The 20,646-nt window shown below is 46.8% G+C and overlaps 1 protein-coding gene across 1 annotated transcript in view; it reads left to right on the top strand.

Annotated features, from left to right (window-relative positions):
• Positions 1-20,646, top strand: part of LOC119443942 (uncharacterized) — a 134,245-nt gene that overhangs the window by 39,747 nt on the left and 73,852 nt on the right. The window contains exon 4 of the mRNA XM_049660475.1: positions 5,181-5,279. Coding sequence (XP_049516432.1) covers positions 5,181-5,279 — 99 coding nt within the window. The remainder of the gene's footprint in view (positions 1-5,180; positions 5,280-20,646) is intronic.

Raw genomic sequence — 20,646 nt, 5'->3', positions numbered from 1 at the left:
CTGGCCGGGCAGCTGGTCGTGGAACTCGGGCCTGTAGCCTGACAGCTCTCGTTCTGCCCACGGGCGCAGACGCTCGCCGGCCTCGGGCAGCAGTTGACGATCGGGCAGAGTGGCGACGCTCAGGAACGGGTTAGCCAGAGGCCCCGACCGGGTGAAGTCCTGGTGGCTCGGGTCCGGAACCCGACGGCCTGTCTTTAACCCCCGGTCCGGTGGCCGACCTTCTCCTGGTGCCACTTCTGGAACTCTCCCCCCGTCTGCCAGTGCGGCTCGTTTTTCTGCCACTCTGGCCAATTTGTCGTTTCCTCATTGGCTGCTTGAGGTTTCGTGTTGTCTTGTGATTGGATTGGCTTTTTCTTTTGGGTTCTTCTGCCACGTGTCCACGTGCACTTCGACGTTGTCGTCTTCAGCCAACACAGAATTCGCCTCGGCACGCGCACTACGTGTCGTCTGCTTCTTGTCGTCTCCAACCACTGCACCGTGTCGCGCACTTCACACACCACAAGAGCCCCTTTTTGGAATAAGTTTTTCCAAGGGAAAAACTGCCGGTCAGTGCGCGTCACATTTCACCAACGTTTAACACAGCGTTCACTGTGGGTTCATCTCGTTAAACTGGTGAGTGACCACACAGTGCACTTTCAAGTCCCAAAGAATGTTCACAGGGCATGCAACACGTAACACACATGCTTTCTCATAGCATAGCCCCAAACAAAAGTACAGTACATTTAAAACGCTGTATTCGGTCCATGGTCAATGATCTCGGGAGGGTAACCGGGTGTTCAGCTTTTCAGGTTATTGCATCCCAAATGAGACGAAGCGCGCGCCTTTTCGTTCGGGATGACAGCACCGGAGCCGCTTTGCTGCGCTTTGGGAGATCTATACCTGTGGGCCCCTGATTCATCTGACCACGGTACACAACTAATTTGTTGGTCGCTCCCAGGACATAATTGCCACGTCTGGATTCACAACACTGCTGCTGCATGTACTGAGACCGAAATACCTTAGAGACTGATTCGGGTACGTTAGACTGAAGTTCTGACCTATCGGCAGAGCATGTACCCGGCACTTCACCGGAAATGCTTTCGGCTTCTGCTGACAGAGAGGACTGATCTGTTTCCTCATTATACAAACAGGTATGCACAGGCACTTAGTTACCATCTAGGAGATCACTCTATGAGATGATCCCATTGCGTCCCCCATTGGAACGACACTGTGTTGTCTCAATATTTCCGATCATGCATTCCCGTACACCTAGCATGCAGACGTCATCACTAAGTGCTGACACGAGTGGTGACTTGCTGTGCAAGCCACGAGTCTCGTTCCTTGAGTCTTCACTGGACTCTTTGCCATGGAGCTCTGTATTTATCTCGTTATCGAGCACCTCTTTACTCATGTACATTTTACATTGGCCTATGCGGCCTTCGGGGTTGCAGGCAGGCGAACTTATCCCCACTTGAGGTGAGCTATTCGGGTGGTCCTCAAACCTATTGAGGCCACTTATCACCACCGCAAGTGGTACACCGGAAGAGTGGGGGAGCATTTCATCGCTTGCCTCGCACTCTTTGAGGCCATTGGCATTGCGAACCTTTGCCCAATCAGTCGGGCTTTCTAGAGGCATCTGCGCCTCTTTATGCGATGTGCTTTCAACTGCACTGGTTCGCAAGTGTACCTCCTTGCTGGTCTTGCCCTCTTCGAGGTCACAAGCCATGCGCACCATTGCTCAGCTTGTTGGGCTTTCTGAAGGCATCTGAGCCTCTATACCTGATGTGCTTTGATTGGCACAGGTGCGCAAGAGTGCCTCGATTTCAGTGGCTTTTGCCTGTTCCTTGCCCACAGATCTATCCTCAGCATCCCTGAGGTTCAGGACCTAGGCTGGTCCGTTTTCTATTCATTTCTCTGCTGCCCTCTTGTTCAGTGCCTTTTAACACGAAAGTGTTTTATGCCGGGGTCCACCAAGACTTCACTGACGTATTTCCGTCACGGAAATACGTCATAGAACATAATACAAAGAAAGAAACCAGAAGAAAAAGTTCCACAAACATGCAAAATTTCGAAATCGAACCCACGACCTCTGGGTCCGCGACGATAGATCGCCGAGCGTTTAACCCATTGCGCCACAAACGCATTTGCAGAGAGTTACACAGACGCGCCTTATATATCTAACACTCCTCCGTGTACCCGCGCTCTTGCTCGGGGCGGTGCCGCCGCCTACGAGCAGAAAAGAGAAGTACTGCATTATGACACTAACGCGCACCGACAGTGAACGCTTCGGTGGTCTCAGCACTACGACGCCTCGATGCCAGCATTCGAAGGGACGCTGGCATCAAGAAGCACTACCAACGCCACCTAGGTGGCGTTCACCGTACTCAATGTTTCTGAAGTTGATCGCGGAGGCTGCAATTACGACGCGCTGTACGCGCTGATTTGACTCGGCGACGATTCAGTTACGTGCTTTGTCTTGCGCGTTGTATTAGTGTGTCAGTTACGTGCTTCGTCTTTCGCGTTGTGCTAGCGTGTGCAGCGTAGTGCAGCTTCCATATGCACGACGGTTGCTCATGGTCATCGACGTTGGTAGTCGTGATAGAGGAGACGTGCCACCAGGCGTCAGCGTGGGTGCATCAACGCCTAAGGGCGCTTTAGCCACAAAACACCAATAGACATTATATATCAATGTGCAATAAACATTACACTACTTCTGTGAAGACACGTTTCACTTTCGTGTTCTATACCGATTCCTATATAAGAGGGATCAACCACATTTTTTTCTAACAAACACCCGTGACGGTGTTCGGGGCACTCCCTAGACAGAGATTTCGAACTGCTGAGCCTGGAGCCCGCATCAAACACTTGCTCAATAGAGCTTGCATACGACTCCAGCTCGCGAATCTCTCTCAGTGAGCGTGCCCTTTCAGCCTCCGCGACCCTGAGACGCAACTGCAAAACACGTGCCTCGCGCTCAATCTGATCTCTTTTCGCTTGTCGCTCCACAGCGCGTTCTTCTCGCGCTCGCGCCTGCCGCTCGGCGAACCACGCCTTTAACTCCGCTCTCTGCAGCCCCATGCGTTCAGCTAAAGCTAAAATTTCTCACGTGCTAGCCATGGTTCCCAAACCGTTAGAATTAACAAGCGAACCCAAACAAACGGCTTTGTCCTGTCGCTGCGGGCACCAATTTGTGATGACACATGGCTTTTCTCTTTAACTTTGAAGACGGTTCCTCAATTGGGGGACAAAGCCCAATTGGGGACAAAGCCGTTGGTTGGAAAACACACACAAACTTTTAATAAAACTAGAAACGAAAAAGTAATCCGTAAAACAAACAGTCAAAAAGACTGTCACGGCATGAAACGCACTTATGCCTAGGATGATATTGATAACAATCAAGTTCAGGCAGGCTGCGAGTGTGAGTACGCACTACAGTCTTGACGCGGTGTAGCGGAGACGAGACGACAAGAGAAGCAGTGTTGGTCTCACCAAAAGGTCGCTGTGTTGGAACGGCTACCAGAGCGTGGCAACTCTGGCTTGGATGAAGAAGACAGGAGGCTTGGCAGCACGGGCAGACGGCGGCGGCGTTCTGGCCGGGCAGCTGGTAGTAGAACGTGGGCCCGTAGCCCGACAGCTCTTGTTCTGCCCATGGGCACAGACGCTCGCCGGCCTCGGGCAGCAGTTGACGATCGGGCAGAGTGGCGACACTCAGGAGCGGGTTGGCAAGAGGCGGCCGGGTGAAGTCCTGGTGGCTCGGGTCCGGAACCCAACGGCCCGTCTTCGACCCCCGGACCGGTGGCCGACCTTCTCCCGGTGCCGCTTCTGGAACTCTCCCCCCGTCTGCCAGCGCGGCTCGTTTTTCTGCCACTCTGGCCGATTTAATTGTCATTTTCTCATTGGCTGCTTGAGGTTTCGTGTTGTCTTGTGATTGGATTGGCTTTTTCTTTTGGGTTCTTTTCTTCTGCCGCGTGTCCACGTGCACTTCGACGTTGTCGTCTTTAGCCAACACGGAATTCGCCTCGGCGCGCGCGCTACATGTCGTCTGCTTCTTGTCGTCTCCAACCACCGCACCGTGTCGCGCACTTCACACACCACATATGGCTTGCATAGGGAGCTTTCTTCAATGTCCCAATTACGATGAGCCCTGCTGAAACTAAAAGCTTAAATGTTAATCAATGGATGTTTGTTAATTAGTGACTAATTGCCCCGTATCACCTACCACCCTGTGGTCGCCACCACTGATGGCATGTCTCCAAAGGAACTGTCCATTTATTTCAAAGTGGCCATTTTAAAATATTACTTAATGTCTTGGTAGAAACACCCTGTATTTTCACTTGAGAGTATAGTTACATGATTGTGATGTGACATGTCCGCCGCCACAAATGACAGGCTTGTTTAAATCACCTTTACCATCCTGGAGCTAGACAGAGCCAGATCAAGTGATTAAGCTGTGCCACTATTTTGCTGTTTTGCTGGTTGGTTGACACCGCAGCCATCATGGCCCCATTTTCGAGCCCAGGGCTCTAGAAATACCTGCAGAAAGTAAGTTTCAGCCATTTGTCTTAACCACAACGAGTAGCTTTGGCTGAAATCAGGCGCTACTAACCATCATGCCAGAAGGCATGATGGTTAATGATAAAAGGCATGATGATGATGCCAGAAGGCATGACTAAGCAGCTGCTTAGCTGAACGAAAAAAGGAGTATAAACAGTTTAGCTGTGTATGTGCACTAAGTAAAGTTTGTTCCCCCTTCCTTGAAATTTGAGTCAGATGTTCTGTATGAACCCTGTAGATTCTTTAATGCATGTGATAGGAAATGTGAATGTTTATGTACACAAAGTTTTCAAATGAGTACTATACGAAAATTCCTAAAATTTTTCTAGTCATTTTTGTCACAAGTAAGGTTTGCATAATAGGTGCTATTTCACACAAAGAAACACGCCCATAATGTCTTAAATGGCATTGTTGCGGGGAGAAAAAAAAAGGTAGCAGTCAGATTTTGTAAGGTGATTAAGCAGACACAAATATAAATATATATATTCCTTTTTACACTCTTCGGCACTTAAGTACAGACTCATAAATCAAAATATTAATGATTTTTGAATGCATGATGTGAGTTATGTTAAATTTTTGCTTGTGCAACAACTTCAATGTAGTGCAGGTTTTTGTACATTTGTTTTTTTTTTTTCTTTTTTGTCTAGTTATGCAGCTGACTTTGGAGTGCGATGTTTCACATGCCAGCACTGTGCTTGCCTACTTCTTGTTCGTGCTCAAAGCTGTCGACATGGATACAAATAGTGGTAGGTTGCTTTCCTGTCTTCTTTCTTAAGTGCAAGCTCATCCCTGACCTTGTTCTGGGTCACACTGCAATCTTTGAAGTGTTTTTTTTTTTTTTTCACAAGGCCTATCGTGTCAATAGACAATTGGCCGTGAGTGCGAGGAAAAGTGTGCGAGGGTGAGCCGAGAAGAATGGTGGCTTAATGTACACTGTCCTCTCGCATGCCGAATGTTGAATGATCAAATATGTGCTAGGGCGGGGGGCGAGCAAGGGGGACGGCCAAAGGTGAATGCTCGCGCCCTCCCCTACCCCCGCCGTGGCTGTGTGTGGCTGTCTGCGTGGCTGAGCGCATATGCGGGCTATGTGTCATCTTAGAGCTAATCTGTGATGGGTGGAAAGCCCGGGCGAGCCGAGATGGCTGGTTTCTGCACGTGCCTACTGTTGCATAATCTCAAGTGTCAGATGTGCGTCGAAGCGAGAAGCAGCCCGATGCATACACTCCTCGAGGCCAGCGCTGTAACATTCAGTGAGATCTGTTCATGTTTATCAGTGCGCATGTGATACCATGCTTGTTAATTTAATTAGTAAGCAAATGCTTGCTGAAATTTGTATGGCGGATAAAACTACAAATCTTACTGATGTAGTTGTATGATACTTTGTTATCGTTATCATGATTGCTCTTTTGGGCAAGGATGCGACAGTTTTTTTTACAAACTTGTGGATAAGGCTTAAACTTGTAAAGAACTTCGTACTAAGAAGAAAAGACAAAATATGAAGCAAGGACAACCTCGCTGCCGGTGAGAGCTGAACCTATGATTAGTGCATTATACTGGTGATGTTGCCCCCGTTTAGATATAGGAACAACTAGCAATCATCCATAATTGCTTATATGGTTCATTAAAAAAGTAGCTATTTTCTCTGCATTCCTTTGCTTCCTACAGGGTGCACGTAGATCATTGAAACCCTTTAAAACCCTTGCAATTTAAAAGTATGTGTTCAAGGCCCTTGAAAAACCTTGAATTTCTTGAGTAATGCAGTCTCTGATCAATTTTATGACCAGCTTTTTATGGTGGATCAGCGTGGACCCGGCACACTCGCCATTTATGTTTTAGAAACAATGGTACAATAAAAAGGAGGTGGGGGGGAAAGTGAGACATTGCACCCAGCTGCGTGCCACATACCTTCGCCACACTCACCTTTCACTCGTGCGGCGCACCTTTGACGCAGCGACACCCTCTCCTGTCTCCCTTCCACCCCTCCCTCGTCGGCACTGTTGGACTTGTGTTTCGGAAGAGCGGAAGGGAGAAAGGCGCGTGAGGCTGGCAATGCGGCGAAATCCTGCCACATTGGTGCGTGGCACAAAAGGGGGTGCGGCGGCTTTACTCTTGCTTTTTCAAGCAACCCTCGCGCTTTGTCTTTGAAGTTAATCTGTGGTGGGTGCAAATTCATCCCACTGCGGGCAACGGTATCAGCCACGGTGGCGGAGTGTACGTGAAAGCTTCGTTTTGTACCATTGATGTAAAGATATCGACACGGCATGAAAGTGTATCTTTGGTCATGGACTCTCAAATTAAAAAAAAGACTTTTTTCCTTATACATTTGTTTCTTTTTCTAGCTGTGCGATAATGTGAAAAGCTTTACGGCCCCCTTCCGTGCAATAAAAATATGTCAGTGATTGTACTTATTTACATAAAATGCTCAATTTCAATATGACGAAGTGCCAATTTTACCAAACTCGTTATGTCAGTTTAGCTATAGTGTCTTGGAAGCATTGTTATTGTAAAAAATTGCTTTATGGTATGCCGCTCTGCGCCCTTGAATTTTAGTCTCCGAGACCTGTACGAACCCTGTCCTATGCTTGCAGTGAGAAATTGAGCCTCTTAATTTACAATTATTCTTGCTCATATTAGGTTTATTGCAGTTGGAGTGTGACATTGGCTCAGAGTTTTGGTTTTTCACCTGACATATACATTAAACTGTACACTTGCACAGCCCATCAGTGCAGACCTTTTCCTTGATTGTGCTGCTTCTCTGCTTATCACTTTTGCTTCAGCTGATGGGATGTATGATTACAATACAGTTAAACCTGCTTATAACGAACCTCGATATAAAGAATTCCTGGATATAATGAAGTTTTTCTATTCCCCGCCGTTACTCTATAGAAGCACATGTATTTGAGACCTCTACGTAACGAAGTGGCAACGGGAGACCCCCTCGATATAACGAATTTTCCCCGCCGACAACCTAGAGATTTCGCCCCAAATTTTGTCATTTTTGCGCGAGCAGCACCCGGAAGCACCTTCGCCACGACGGAATGCGAAGCCAGCGCACGTGTGCGTGCATGCGAGCGTGTGCGAAGCGGCTCTGCATCCCTCGACCCGGCAATCTTGCTGACGCGGGCGTCACCTTTCCACCTCCCTTCATTCAACTTTGATCCTGCCGCTTGCTGCAGCTGGCCTAGCCTGCCAAGCCGGTACTCTCCTTTTCCAGTTGATGTTGCCGACGTGCTGGCAGACGCTGTGACACATCACACTCGATGAGCGCGGACACGCGCTGTGAAATGCTGGCGGCGTGTGGAAGCGCCCCTGCAGAAGCGAGCGAAGTGACCTTCGTGCTGTCGTCTATCGCTTTAACGCAAACTGAGCGCCGAGAACACACAGCACACACAAAGCTATGAGCCGCCGACGCACCTACACTGCCTAGACTCTGCCCCAACACAGATCGCTTTCAAGATACGGCCCGCGCGACCGCGCGCCGCCGCGCAGTACGCAGTTGATGCCAGAGTACAGTACAACGCCGTCCCCCCCTTTGCTCCCTCGCCGGTGCCTCGAGCGCAATGGCAGGCGTGCTTCCTCCCTGCTTTTCTTTCGTTCGCGCGCGAGATTTGGACGCGGTCGTCGGCTCCCCTCGCACATACAGCATACGGCGCGCGGCGACTGCGTTATGGCCCTTGGACTTTACACGGAACATCTATGAGCCAAAACCAATTTAGGGCTACAACGCGTCATAGACACCAGCTTCAGATAGCAAATACGGATCTCAAGGGCCGTACTTTTGCTGCCGGAAACCGAAAATACGTCATAGTTGTCGCCCCCGGCACTTTGGGCGGCCAATGCCATCGTCAAGCCACCAAGCCAAGCGACATGAAAAGTCAAAATGGCCGATCGGGCCGGCGCGGGGTTACAGTTCACAACGTACAATGTGGGAACGGTCCCACAGTTGCGACGCAACAGTGGGGTTACCAATGCATTGGGTTCTATGGCAGCTGTGCCAGGACTAGCCGAAAACGACGTAACAGCCTGGAAAACGCAGTACCCGGGAACGTAACAGCGGGGTTCTACTGTAACACTATACGACGCTACGACACCATCGTGACGCTCGCTCTTGGTTTCCGATGCCTTGCGCTTGTGCGAAACGACACGCGTCCATGCATCCAATACCTGGTGTGACATTCCAAGGATGAGTGCTTCGACGAAAACGGAAAACGGGTGCGCGTTACAATCGAGGGTGTGTTAGAAACGAGTAAATACGGTAAGCGTTTCTTTTTCGAATTTTCGTGCCCAACCTGCATATAACGAAATCTTCTTTATAACGAAGTTTTTCGGGAATTAGTCAATTTCATTATATCCAGGTTTAACTGTATATGGCTTCAGAGCTACCACTTTGTTATTTTTGCTCTGTCATTGGCTCACTCATATCGCAGGAAGCTGCCACTCAACGTGACAAATCATAAGAATAGATAAAGGGAAAATGAAGCTAGTTGTCACTAAATATGACTCCTGGATGCTTTTGAAGTGAAATGGAAATTTGAATTGTGCACAATGTCCATAATGTGAGTAATAGCAATAGAGGAGTGACATGAATGTCTTGAACCTTATCAAACACACTATTTGTATCCATACTAGCTAGTTCAAAAAGTGGCTGTGCTGCAATGTTTTCAAACATGGTGCGAATTTAACATTGTGCTGTAAGCTATATAAACTATTAGGAAACTTATTTGTTGTACAAAAAGGTTATTCTTTTTTCTTGGGATTGCTTTGGTGATGAATATTGAATAGAGTGGGCTTAAGTTGAGAGATGTGTTATTTATGGGTTAAATGCTACTTGCTCTTGGATTCATGTTCACTTTTAGAATTCAGTATTTCATTTCATTTCATTTTATTACCTTAGCAATCCCTAATAAAAGGGGTGTTACATAAAGGGGTGAGTACATAAGTTATACAGACATGGTAATAAAGTATACACAATGTGATACAGGTATAGTGAATTAGTTATACGAACATACTAAGTAGCAAACAGGCAATACATGTATATGCAGCAATAAAGCAGAAGTTCTAGAATGCAGATGATTACATAAAGGGTCAAAAAATGGTCTTTGGGAAATGATAGTGGCAATGTTCCCTAGAAGGCCGTTCCAGTTACTGGATGCTCTATAAAAAAATTAATGCTGAAAATGTTGTTGCATGGACATGTGAATGGCAACTTGAGAGGGATGACCAAAGTGATTACTGTATATCCGTAGAGATAGCCCCCCTAAAATCTAGAGCAAACTGGATGAAATGTTAGAGTGGGGTAACTTTTGGTGTACAATAAAAAAAAAGGTTGGAAACTTGAAGGTGAAGGTTTGATTACATGCCTGTGGTCACTATTGGTGGCAGAGGCAGGAGCGTCACCCCCCAGGGTTGTGGAATTACGAGAAGTGGGCTATCTTTTAATGTTTCAGAAAAAGATAGCAAATCAAGCCAAAAACAGCTAGGAGTGGGTTTTCTTTCGAGGGTGTGGGATGTCTCAGGATATTACAGTAGATATGCATGACGGGGCCTAGATGTAAGGCGCGTGATTAAGTGATGAGTAGTAGAACTTGTGGAACAGTGCATAGACTAGTAATACGGTGATAATGGGAAAGAAGGGGGAGGTAAAGTGTAGTTTTAGTAACGTAACACCTATATTATACAAATATGAGGAGTAGCTGAAGCTTTCGACGCAACCACCACTCAAGTGCATTTACTAGGTATGTCTGGTGTGGATCCTAAATGGCAGATGCATACTATAGTTTTGTTCTTACGAGCAATGTGTGTGCGAGCAGTTTTACTTGCAGTGGAGCATGCCGTAAATGATGCTTGAGGAACACAAGTATTTGGTTAGCTGATGGTATGGTGATATTAACGTGTGGACATTAAGACAAGTCATTAGAGAAGGTAACAATCAGATATATAAACAAGTTTGCTAGTTCCACATTGACATCTGCAGTGTATAAGAAAAGGAAAGAGGACTGTGGTTAAAAGTAAATGGCGCAGCTGTACATTTAATTTGCTTAAGCGTCACAAGCCAATGTTCACTCCATTCCTGTACATGATTAAGACCTGTGTGAAGGGCGAATTGATCAGATACACTAGTGATAAAACAGTACATCTCACAATCATCTGCGAACATACGACTAAAGCAAGAAACATGCAGCAGTAAGTCGGTAATATAAATAAGGAAAAGAAGACTAAGAACGGAACTTTGTGGGACAGCTGATGTTACCAGAAGAGAGTTGGATGTTTGATCACCTATAACGACAGATTGGAACCATTTGGTTAGAAATTTTCATATCCAATTTAGTGCTTTAAGGTGCCGTGTTAAGGTGAAGGTATCACGGCTGCCATCTTGCGTGTAGTTCAAATTCTCCCACCAGGTGGCGCCACTCAGTCATGTTTGGAAAAAGAGAAAAAAATCTGCTCTTCACTGTCGCAGCATGCCTCGGTCTGGCCAAAGCCCCTCCATCTATGTGCCACCACCAAAAACGTGTATTGACACGTATGCATGTTTAACTTTCACCGGTGGCCGCTTTCCACTGGCTAACAAATGTTAAACATTATCACTCGGCACAGGTCGCGCCTGCATCGGAAGCTTCTCGAACGTTATCGATGCTTCTATTCGTCGTCTGTGGTCACCGATGCTCATGTAATCTGATTGTATGAGCGACGTGAATTGTCTAGAACTTTCTGGAAGACACGCAGGAACCGGGGATTAATCTGGAACCTTTGATGACTCACGTATAAGAGCCGACGCGTTTCGCCGCAGGTCAGATTTCGACGATTGCCGACTGTGTTCGCCTCTATCACTGTGCTTTGAGTGTAGCTTGCTTTTGTGGGCACAGGTTCGCCCAATAAACAACCAGTTTCATCATACACAGTTTTATGACTGTTTTCTTCACTGCCACTACTATGTGACAGTATGGAGGGGCTTTAGGTTTGACCCTTTTGCGACGCTGCGACAAGTGATTCGCTGTAGTTGAGGAAAATTCCCCCTCCCCCCTTCTTTTCAGGACAAGTTGTTCCTGGCATCATTTTTATTTTGTTGCTGTGCGTGGTGGCCTTCTCCCTTCTGGTACTTTCAGCAATGGCTTGGTTGAAACTTTCTCTATGTAAAATGGTCAGTACTGGTGATGGTGGCTATTACTGGTTCGTCAGTGCCGCTTTTGACGTGACTGTCATGTGAGTGCGGGCCGCTGCTTTGAAAGCCGTCTCGGTAGATGGCCTGCAGACCAGTGCTCACTGCAGAACTTTGAGTGACGTTGATCGTCAAGTAGTTTTCTTTCTTTCTCTTCCTAGTGTCTATTTAAAAAATTTTTTTGCATTCTGCAAAGAACGGGCCGGCTAAACGAAGGTTCTAGGCTTGAAATGGTCATTATTGCTTTGTGCCTATTAACAGATAGATAGATAGATAGATAAATAATGGAAAGGGAAGGAAATTGCTACGGACCACAATAACTGTCTAGCGCAGTTTGCTGACACTTGAACAGCGGTCAGCAGTGGAGGAGAGGTGGTGGTAAAAGAGGAGGTGTAAAGGTTAGTAGAGAGTATAGAGTAACAACGAAATATTTATGACAGGGTGACCAAGTGAAAACAAAAATGAAGACCGCTTGTGGAGTGATTTCCTCAAGAAAGTTTGTCACCGGCGCCACACACCGGCACTGTTAGGTCACGAGGAACAGCCAGGTGTCGAGGCCCCACTGTTTGAAGAAGTAGCAGAGCTTTTGTAAGCTACCCCAGTCTACGTAAGCCTATGGAATAAGATCACATGATCTACACAAGCAGGGACTGTATAAACAGATTATTTGCTAAAAGTACTTTTTCTTATAGTCAGTCTATGTAGCATAAATTATGCATGTGTTTGCGTTTTTCATGCTGTCCATGCTTTCCTTTCTCTCTCTTTCTTTTCTTTTCTGCTGAATTTGGAGATTTTTGAGCGCATGTGTCACTGTATTTTGTTGTGCACACATTTGTGTATGCAATGATGGAAAAGCTTCGCAAACTGAAATGGCAGAAAACTCTTGTCTAATCGGCTGCCATGCACCACAACAAGCAAACGGCACTCACTGCAGTGATTTTCGAGGGTACGATGATCACTCGAAAAAGAAAGTAGACAATGTGGGGGTGCGACCATTCTGTGGGTAAATACGATATATCTTTAAACGAGAAAAGCACCTACTGGAAATCGCGTGTTTAAAAACTTCACTGGGCGTCAGAACAAGTGACATTTGGTTAGTAGCGTGTGGCTTGGAATGCTGCAGGTCACGCAGCCATCAGAACTTTTTGCTGCAGTCTGCAAGGCTCGCTTATTGTTTGCTGCTAATCATATCATATTGTTGTGGCAACGCATGGAGGCTAGAAGAAGACAAAGAGGTGGTGTGGAGCGCGCGCTTGAACTGGGCGATTCATCGTACCGGACTGCTTTTCCCCTTCGGCTGCTCCCTTCATGTGTTTTCATCTATCATCACCTGTAAATAAATCCACATCTTCGTAACAATATGTTCAACCGGCGTCTCTTAGAATAGTCAAACACAGTACTCTGCCACACACATCGCACCTCACCGCGTGGGGAAAGTAAGTTTCCAGATATCGTCGTACGAGCCTGCAAAATAGGAGGAGGCCAGGGCAATTTGCAATGCACAATAGCCTAACCTTCTGGCTAGCTGGCATGCACTCGTGATGTACCGTGCACGGTGCTTTCTTTCTTTCTTTATTTTTCTCCCCACAGCCACAAGTGAGCTCATGTAGGACTACATTGAAGGTGTGGTTGCAGACACGTGTGCTTGAAGAATGTGGGGTAGGAAGCCAAACACTCAAACCTGGAGAAACAATTCCCTCCACGTTTTGCCTGCTTTGTAATGTTTAGTGGTGCCACATTTGACAAATGTCTGAATTGACATGAAACAGCTTGATATCTTTTTGCACAGATGGCGCCACCACCAAAAATCGCCTGTTACATTTATTATTGAAAATATTCTGTTTCAAGCACTGCTTAGTAAAACTCGTGAATGCTAGTAATTACGAGACACTGTATGGCTCTAATAATGTGCAACAATTGTTGTGAATTAGCGTGTACATGAAAAAGAATGTCAATTTGCATGGGCCTGGCCAGCAGAAAAATTAGCTAAAATCTCTGTTGCCCTGTAGATTCTCTAATTACCATAAGACAATTTTCTCCTCATAGAACCCGAGAGAAGGGCTTGCTGCTTGATTATTTAAAATTTCAGAGTTTCAGCTTGAATAGTTTTGTCCCTTCTTTGGTAATGCATTGACCAAGTATGGTCATAAATTGCCAATTTGAAGTAATAATGCGGTTAATTCATTGTGGGGGCTAGTTGGTGCATAGCAAGTAATAATAACTCATGAACTGTTCATAAGAACACAAAACAACTTCGCATAGATAATAAGTACACTGTAGCCTAGAAAGCCAGTAAATTTTGCCCCGAGTTTAAAAGGAAAAGAGATATTCAATCATAAACTTTTAGTTTTGCCCATTTTTTTGGCACCTATATAAATTTCTAATTGTTTTACACCCAATTTCTCTTGCTGGAAGCTTTGTATAACATTTCATTTAAATGCACAGCAAATTTAATTTTGTTATGTGTAACAGTTTTGCTGGAAACAGTACAACGGAGGCTAGTACAGCAAAAACGCCGTTTTTTGCTCACACTGTTTTGATTGCTGTCAGGTCACGCTTCAGGCTAGGCGATAATACTAGATGTCATTGGAAAGAGCAGAAAGTAAGCTTTCTAATCCAATATGGTTCAAATTCGTTCGATGAGCAGGAAGCACAGTGCGTCTGCAAACAATGACTAAAATGTAGAGTGCGTGTCGCCGAATTGAGAAAGCTTCAACATGAGACGTTAGTGTGGTACTTTTGGAAGGCTTTTGTGTAGTCCAGAAAAATGGCATTGGTGTGCATGAGTGCAATATTCACTTATTGCCAAGTACAGTTAAACCTGCTTATAACGAACCTCCATATGACGAATTCCTGGATATAACGAAGGTTTTCTATTCCCCGCTGTTACTCCATAGAAGCACATGTATTTGAGACCTCTACGTAACGAAGTGGCAGCGGGAGACCCTCTCGAAATAACGAATTTTCCCCGCCGACAACCTAGAGATTTCGCCCCAAATTTTGTCACTTTTGCGTGAGCAGCTGCTGGCAACACCTCCACCGCGACGGAATGCAAAGCGGCGGCGGCGCGCTTGGCACTCTCAAATTCACGGCGACTGTGAGGCGAGCGCAAGGCGGGCCTGCATCCTCGACCCGGCGATCTTGCCGCCGCGGGCGTGATCTTTCCCCCTCCATACATTCAAACCTGATCCCACCGCTTGCTGCAGCTGGCCTAGCCCGCCAAGCCGGCACTGTACTTTTTCAGTTGATGTTGCTGAAGGAAAAAAAAAATGTTTCTTTTTTTTTTCTTTTCATGCGCTGGCAACGCCACTCTTTGGTTATTGCGCAAGTCTCTGCGCTTCACTTCACTAATCTGACACTAGGTGACACTATACGACGCCTCGATGCCCAGCACCGCTTTCAGGGTGGGGACACCCACGCTTTTCGGTGCCATCTTGGTTCTTTCCAATACATAGGCTTTGGCGTGTGGTGGCTGCAATCTAGATTAACCATCGGGCAGAAAGAAAGGGCGGCGATCGTGCTAAGGGCAATACCGACGCCATTTAAATGCAGATTTTCTGCTTTTTCATCTAATAAACAGTTTGCTTGCATGGGGTGCTCGTTTCAAAAGAGGTTCGACACTTTTCACGTCTATCACAACCTGAATGTTGCGCGATTTATTTGCGAGGTTAACATTTTCTTTATTTACTCATTTAACTGGTGAACGTCCCACAAATATTACTGGAGTTGTACACTTGGATGAAATTTTAAGTTTGAAGCTCTTTTAATAGTAATCTTGCTTCTTATGGTTGTCCCGTCATATTTATGAAACTAGGAGAAAAATTAGGAGATGTCGCACCAGTAGGTCTGCAACGTACATACATCGTGCGCTTAACATATACAAATGTGTCCCAACTATCGTGCACCAAGATTTAAAAATATGCAAATGCCACGTAGCTGGGTAGAACCAAGGTAATGTTTGCCGTCGCTTGAAGATACTCAGATTATTTTTCGCATTCTGCCTAATTACATATTTAGTCTTAATTAATTAATAAACTACTCAAATATAGTTAAATGAAAAGTGTCAATGAGAAAATTGTAGAGCAACATGAGAAACTTCCGATACAGGTTTCTGTTGCTCAATACGTGCTACATAAAAGCGTTTTTCAGAGTGTGAAAGAAGCCTACGAATACACGCAAAATTGCTGCGTGACTCGCCGCTCGAGGTACTTTGCATGTATTCGGGGGCTTCTTTCACACTCTGTCCAATAAAGTGTAACGTGTGTGAACTACCGTATTAAATATTTAAATTTTTTGAAAGGTCCTTGAAAAATCCTTTAATTTTTTTCTTGGAAACCTGTACGAACCCTGCATGGCCATTACTTTGCTATAGCCAATCCATATCCAATCAATAGCTAATCAATGATTGATCAATAATCAATAAATTCTGGGAAATGCTGGGGATGACTTGGTAGTGCTCAGCCTAGCCCAATAGGCAGGACTGGCTAGGTATCCATCAGCTCCGTTATCTCTTTAGCATTGTGCCTTCACTGCAAGCTACGCTAACTTATTTGCATTCAAGCGAATAGTATGCTTGCTGCTTCGAAAACGCCAACTGCGTGGCGTTAAGCGAGCGTCCCATTTTTTGCGCACGTGAATATTCGTCGCTCTCCATTATGAGTAGCCGCGATATACTTTCATCAGTGATTCATTCTCATCAATTAAGCCGTTTAAGACAGTATCATCGCTGTCGCTGCTAGTGATGGCAGACGCCTCTTGCTCATGTTCGGGTGGCACAGTTGAGCTCCCGGGAACTTCAGGCTGGCAGGTGAAAATAAAAAAAAGAAAGCCATGTGTTCCTGTCTTATAACACTCTATTTATTTATTTACAATACCCTCAGGGCCCAAGGGCATTACAGAGGGGAGTTGGTTTTGATTACAAAAAATTTGAACATAGAGCAGAATAATGTACATATATTCCAAATATAAAAGAGACTCATAAACAAAAAACGTAAAATTAAAATAAATTATGGGGTTTTATGTGCCATAACCACGATCTGATTATGAGGCACACCGAAGTGGGGGACTCCAGAATAATTTGGACCACCTGGGGTTCTTTAAGGTGCACCTAAATCTAAGTACCCGGGTGTTTTCGCATTTCGCCTCTATCGAAATGTGGCGCCTATTCATCCCCGTGTTTCTTCACGCGCTGCGTATTACCAGTACCACCTATTAATCCGTTTGATCCACGTCTCTTGAAGCTTTCGCTCTTTAGCAAACACATAGAATCCGAAGCCTTTGTCCCTTGTGCTGTTGTAGCACCCAGGAATGCAGCAGGTGAATCCTCCCATCGCACGATGGCTCCACACGAGCCATAAAAATTGCCAAAAATCGTTCGAAAAGAGCGCGCACAGGCACTCCGGGCGGCTGGAGTGGCCGGATGACTACAAGTACCAGCATGCACCGCGGCAGCGGTGGCATCGCGGAACTGGTCGGTGGGATCGGTCTATTGGAGACTCAATCTCCCACGTGAAAGGAGGACAGCGGGAAGGCAGTGCGGGAGGGAGGGGTTGTACCTTCTGTTCTGCAAGCAAATTGTACTTTGCGCGGCGCCGGGCGGTTGCGCGCACCGTATCATGAAAGCGATCTGCAACACTGCTCCTATCTTTGTATGCACTGTGCTTTCGCTGCTCAATTTCTTTTAAAGCGATAGACCGCATGAACCTTCGCTCGCTACTGCTAGCGCGCTTGCTCAAGCCAGCATTTTGACAGTGGTTGTGTGCGGTCACTCAAACACGCAGAACTGCTGTCGACGGCGGCAGTGTATTGCCCGCGTTAGCACTGAACGCGCGCAGCGATGGTGACGTGTTTATGAAGAATGTGCCAACCTTTGCTGTACACCCAATGGCGGTGTACCGTAGTGACCATAAGGCAATGGTCCCTGTGGTCACTAAATAAATGAAAACGACCGGATCATATATATTTCTCATTCTTTAATAGTTCAAATAACCAATTACACCATCACATCCTAATACAGTGCAGTCCACTTATAACGATATCGAGAAAAACGAGAAATCCGATCGTTATAACCGAGCATCGCTATATCTGGACTGCCGAAAAAAAAAATGCCGAATAAACCTTTGCAGTCCCGAAACCGAAACTGCCACTTGCGATAAAAAATTGACGTTGTAGAAAGTAGGTCGTGAAAAATAAAACTTATTTATACCTCTAAATAGCGTCTCAATCGTTAGGCACACTGAAATAGCAATCTGCACTTGCTTTCGTGGAAGTTTCGGATTAACAACCGCCGTGTGCATTGTGTCCATCTGCTGCGTTTATCTACTGCGTGAACACTGGCGGCTATTATTTAGCATGCAAGAATTCAATGAGCAACTCGATTGACGATGTTGCACTTTGGTTGAACCTCGGGGTCGGTGTCAAAGACGGGCCATTGCCAATCTCGTCATCACTGCTGCTGCTGTCATCGCCTCCGTCGCACAACGCAGCCGTCTGTCGCGACAACGATCGCCCCGTCGGCGTTCTCTTCGCAGAACGAGGCAGCACTATTTGCACTCGGAAGCTCCTCTATCGAAGCACCACCTATTTCATCGTCAGTAGTGACGTGCTCACAGAGTTCGGACACCACCATGTCGGTTTCGCCCATGGGGGTTTCGTCATGGCGCACGAAGCCCACCTTTTCCATTGATCGGCATGGACACTGCTTCTAGCCTTCATGATCGTGGCGCTCCCGGTTTTCATAATCGTCGATATCATCCACTGCGCGAGCTCGAACTTAGAGTCTTGCAAAATTTGCAGCTTCGTCTCGAGAGACACAGCTTTGCGCTTTGTCGGCGCACCTCCCGCTGCTTCCGCGGTGCATTTCCACGCTCGCTGAGAGAGGGAGATTGTGAAGGGAGTGTAGGCTGCGCAGGTGCCGCTTGCTTATCGCTTTCTCCCCCTTCTTACAAAATTAGTTTCGTTTCAAGGGGCGCACCTCCCGCTAGAGCGAGGCAGGGAGCGCAGGCGCCCCTTGCAAGAGGAGGCGTTGCCTTCGCTTATCGCCTTTCTTCTGCCCTCTCCTCGCGCGACCGCTGGTGACGCGGCGGCGAAGCAGCTGGCGCCATCTTGTGCATGCTGCACCAACTTGCGATGCTCTGTGGCTTTCGCAATCGGCGCGCGGCCGGGATGCACTGTGCGGTAATGGCGGCAGATACGAACTCATGCAGGCAAACTTTTCGCCCCGTCTCCGTTAAAGGTGGATTCACACGACAGGACGGAGGGGGAATTTTCACAGCGGATGGCGTATCACGTAACGCACGCGTCATCAAAACGTGCCGCCCTCGCCTAGTCCGGCCTCCTCCGCTCGCGGTCCGGATTGAAAATGCTCGCCGGTATTTCCATCCGTCCGTTTGGCGGTCGTCTGACATTAATTTAGTGTAGTCAGCGTCAAACATGTCAAAATTGGACAGATTGGCGTGGCTACGATGGGTTGTTGTCGACTTGAAGCCACCTGTGCTGTTGTGCAGCAGTGACCGCACGTGCTTTATCTGTGGTGCAGCAAGAAAGGCGAGTCATGGTTGCGCGCGCATTTCTATTTACTCAGACCGTGCAGCCTGCGTGACCTCGACAGGAGTGAGGTGCACAAGAAAACGCTAAGTGACGAGGCAACCGTCACTCTTTTGGCTCTTGTTTAGGGATTAACAGCGCTATGGCATATAGAGCCCGCCGAGCAAGCAAACGCGCAGCTGCGAATAAGCGTTGGAGTCGAGAGCATAAGCGCATGGATTCCGCAAACGGCGGTCCGGCTGTGGGAATGCGACCTAAGACGGCTGCGCCGGATTCAAGTGATGACGTCACTGTTTGTCCGCGGAGCAGGCGGGATTTTGCCCTCGCGTGTGTATCCACCTTAAGGGCAACGTAGGAATGCAATTTTCACAATTATTTTGCATGAAAAACACCGCCCAGAAGCAAAATTTCAATCGTTATATCCGATTTGCGGTGAATAACATATCGTTATATATGTTTTTTTTTTTCTCATAGCCCTAATGCACAAGTTGATACTCTTAGCTCGATAGATCGTTATATGTGGTATCGTTATATGTGGACTGCACTGTAGTCATAATTGGAAATGCATAATTCCCACTATAGTACAGCTTCGCTGGTCTTCCATCTCCACCCCAGTGGAAGGGCTGACAGTTTTTCTACTCCAGCGACCTCATTTCCGAATAATCGGAATAGAGTACAGTTTGGTGCAGAACGGTTTTTTGTCACCATGCAGAGAGGCTGTTATTGAGCAAGCATGTGGAATAACGCTTATTATGTTGGCTAAAAAATTTTTGTGAAGAATTTTATTGTAGCAGTCTGTTTTATCTCATGATTAAGCTGCGTTGTTGCCACAGACAAGTTGAGGAAGCCGCATTGTTTGCCACAGCTAAGTAGAGGAAAAGACATTTCCGCAGCTGAGATGAGGAAGCCTCGTTGTTTCCGCAGCTAAGGCAAGGAAGCCGCGTTGTTGACGCAGCTAAGTTGAGGAAGCCACATTGTTGCCACAGAATAGTTGAGGAAAAGGCGTTGTTGACTCAGCTAAGTAGAGGAAAATGCGTTGTTGACGCAGCTAAGTTGAGGAAGCCACATTGTTGCCATAGAATAGTTGAGGAAAAGGCGTTGTTGACGCAGCTAAGTAGAGGAAAATGCGTTGTTGACGCAGCTAAGTCAATGAAGTCACGTTGTTGCCACAGACAAGTAGAGGAAAAGGCGTTGTTTACGCAGCTAAGTCGAGGAAGGCGCCTTGTTGACGCAGCTAAGCCGATGAAGCCTTGTTGTTTCCGCAGCTAAGTCGAGGAAGTCTCACGGGGTTTCTGCAGCTAAGTCAAGGAAGCGACACTCTGTTGACGCAGCTATGTAGAGGAAAAGGCGTTGTTTCCGCAGCTAAGTCAGGGAAGCCGCGTTGTTGATGCAGCTGAGCCAATGAAGCC

Source organism: Dermacentor silvarum, chromosome 1, assembly GCF_013339745.2.
Source record: "Dermacentor silvarum isolate Dsil-2018 chromosome 1, BIME_Dsil_1.4, whole genome shotgun sequence".
Lineage (NCBI taxonomy): Eukaryota > Metazoa > Arthropoda > Arachnida > Ixodida > Ixodidae > Dermacentor > Dermacentor silvarum.
Note: the sequence above shows the minus strand (reverse complement) of the source record. Positions and strands in the feature narration are given on the sequence as shown.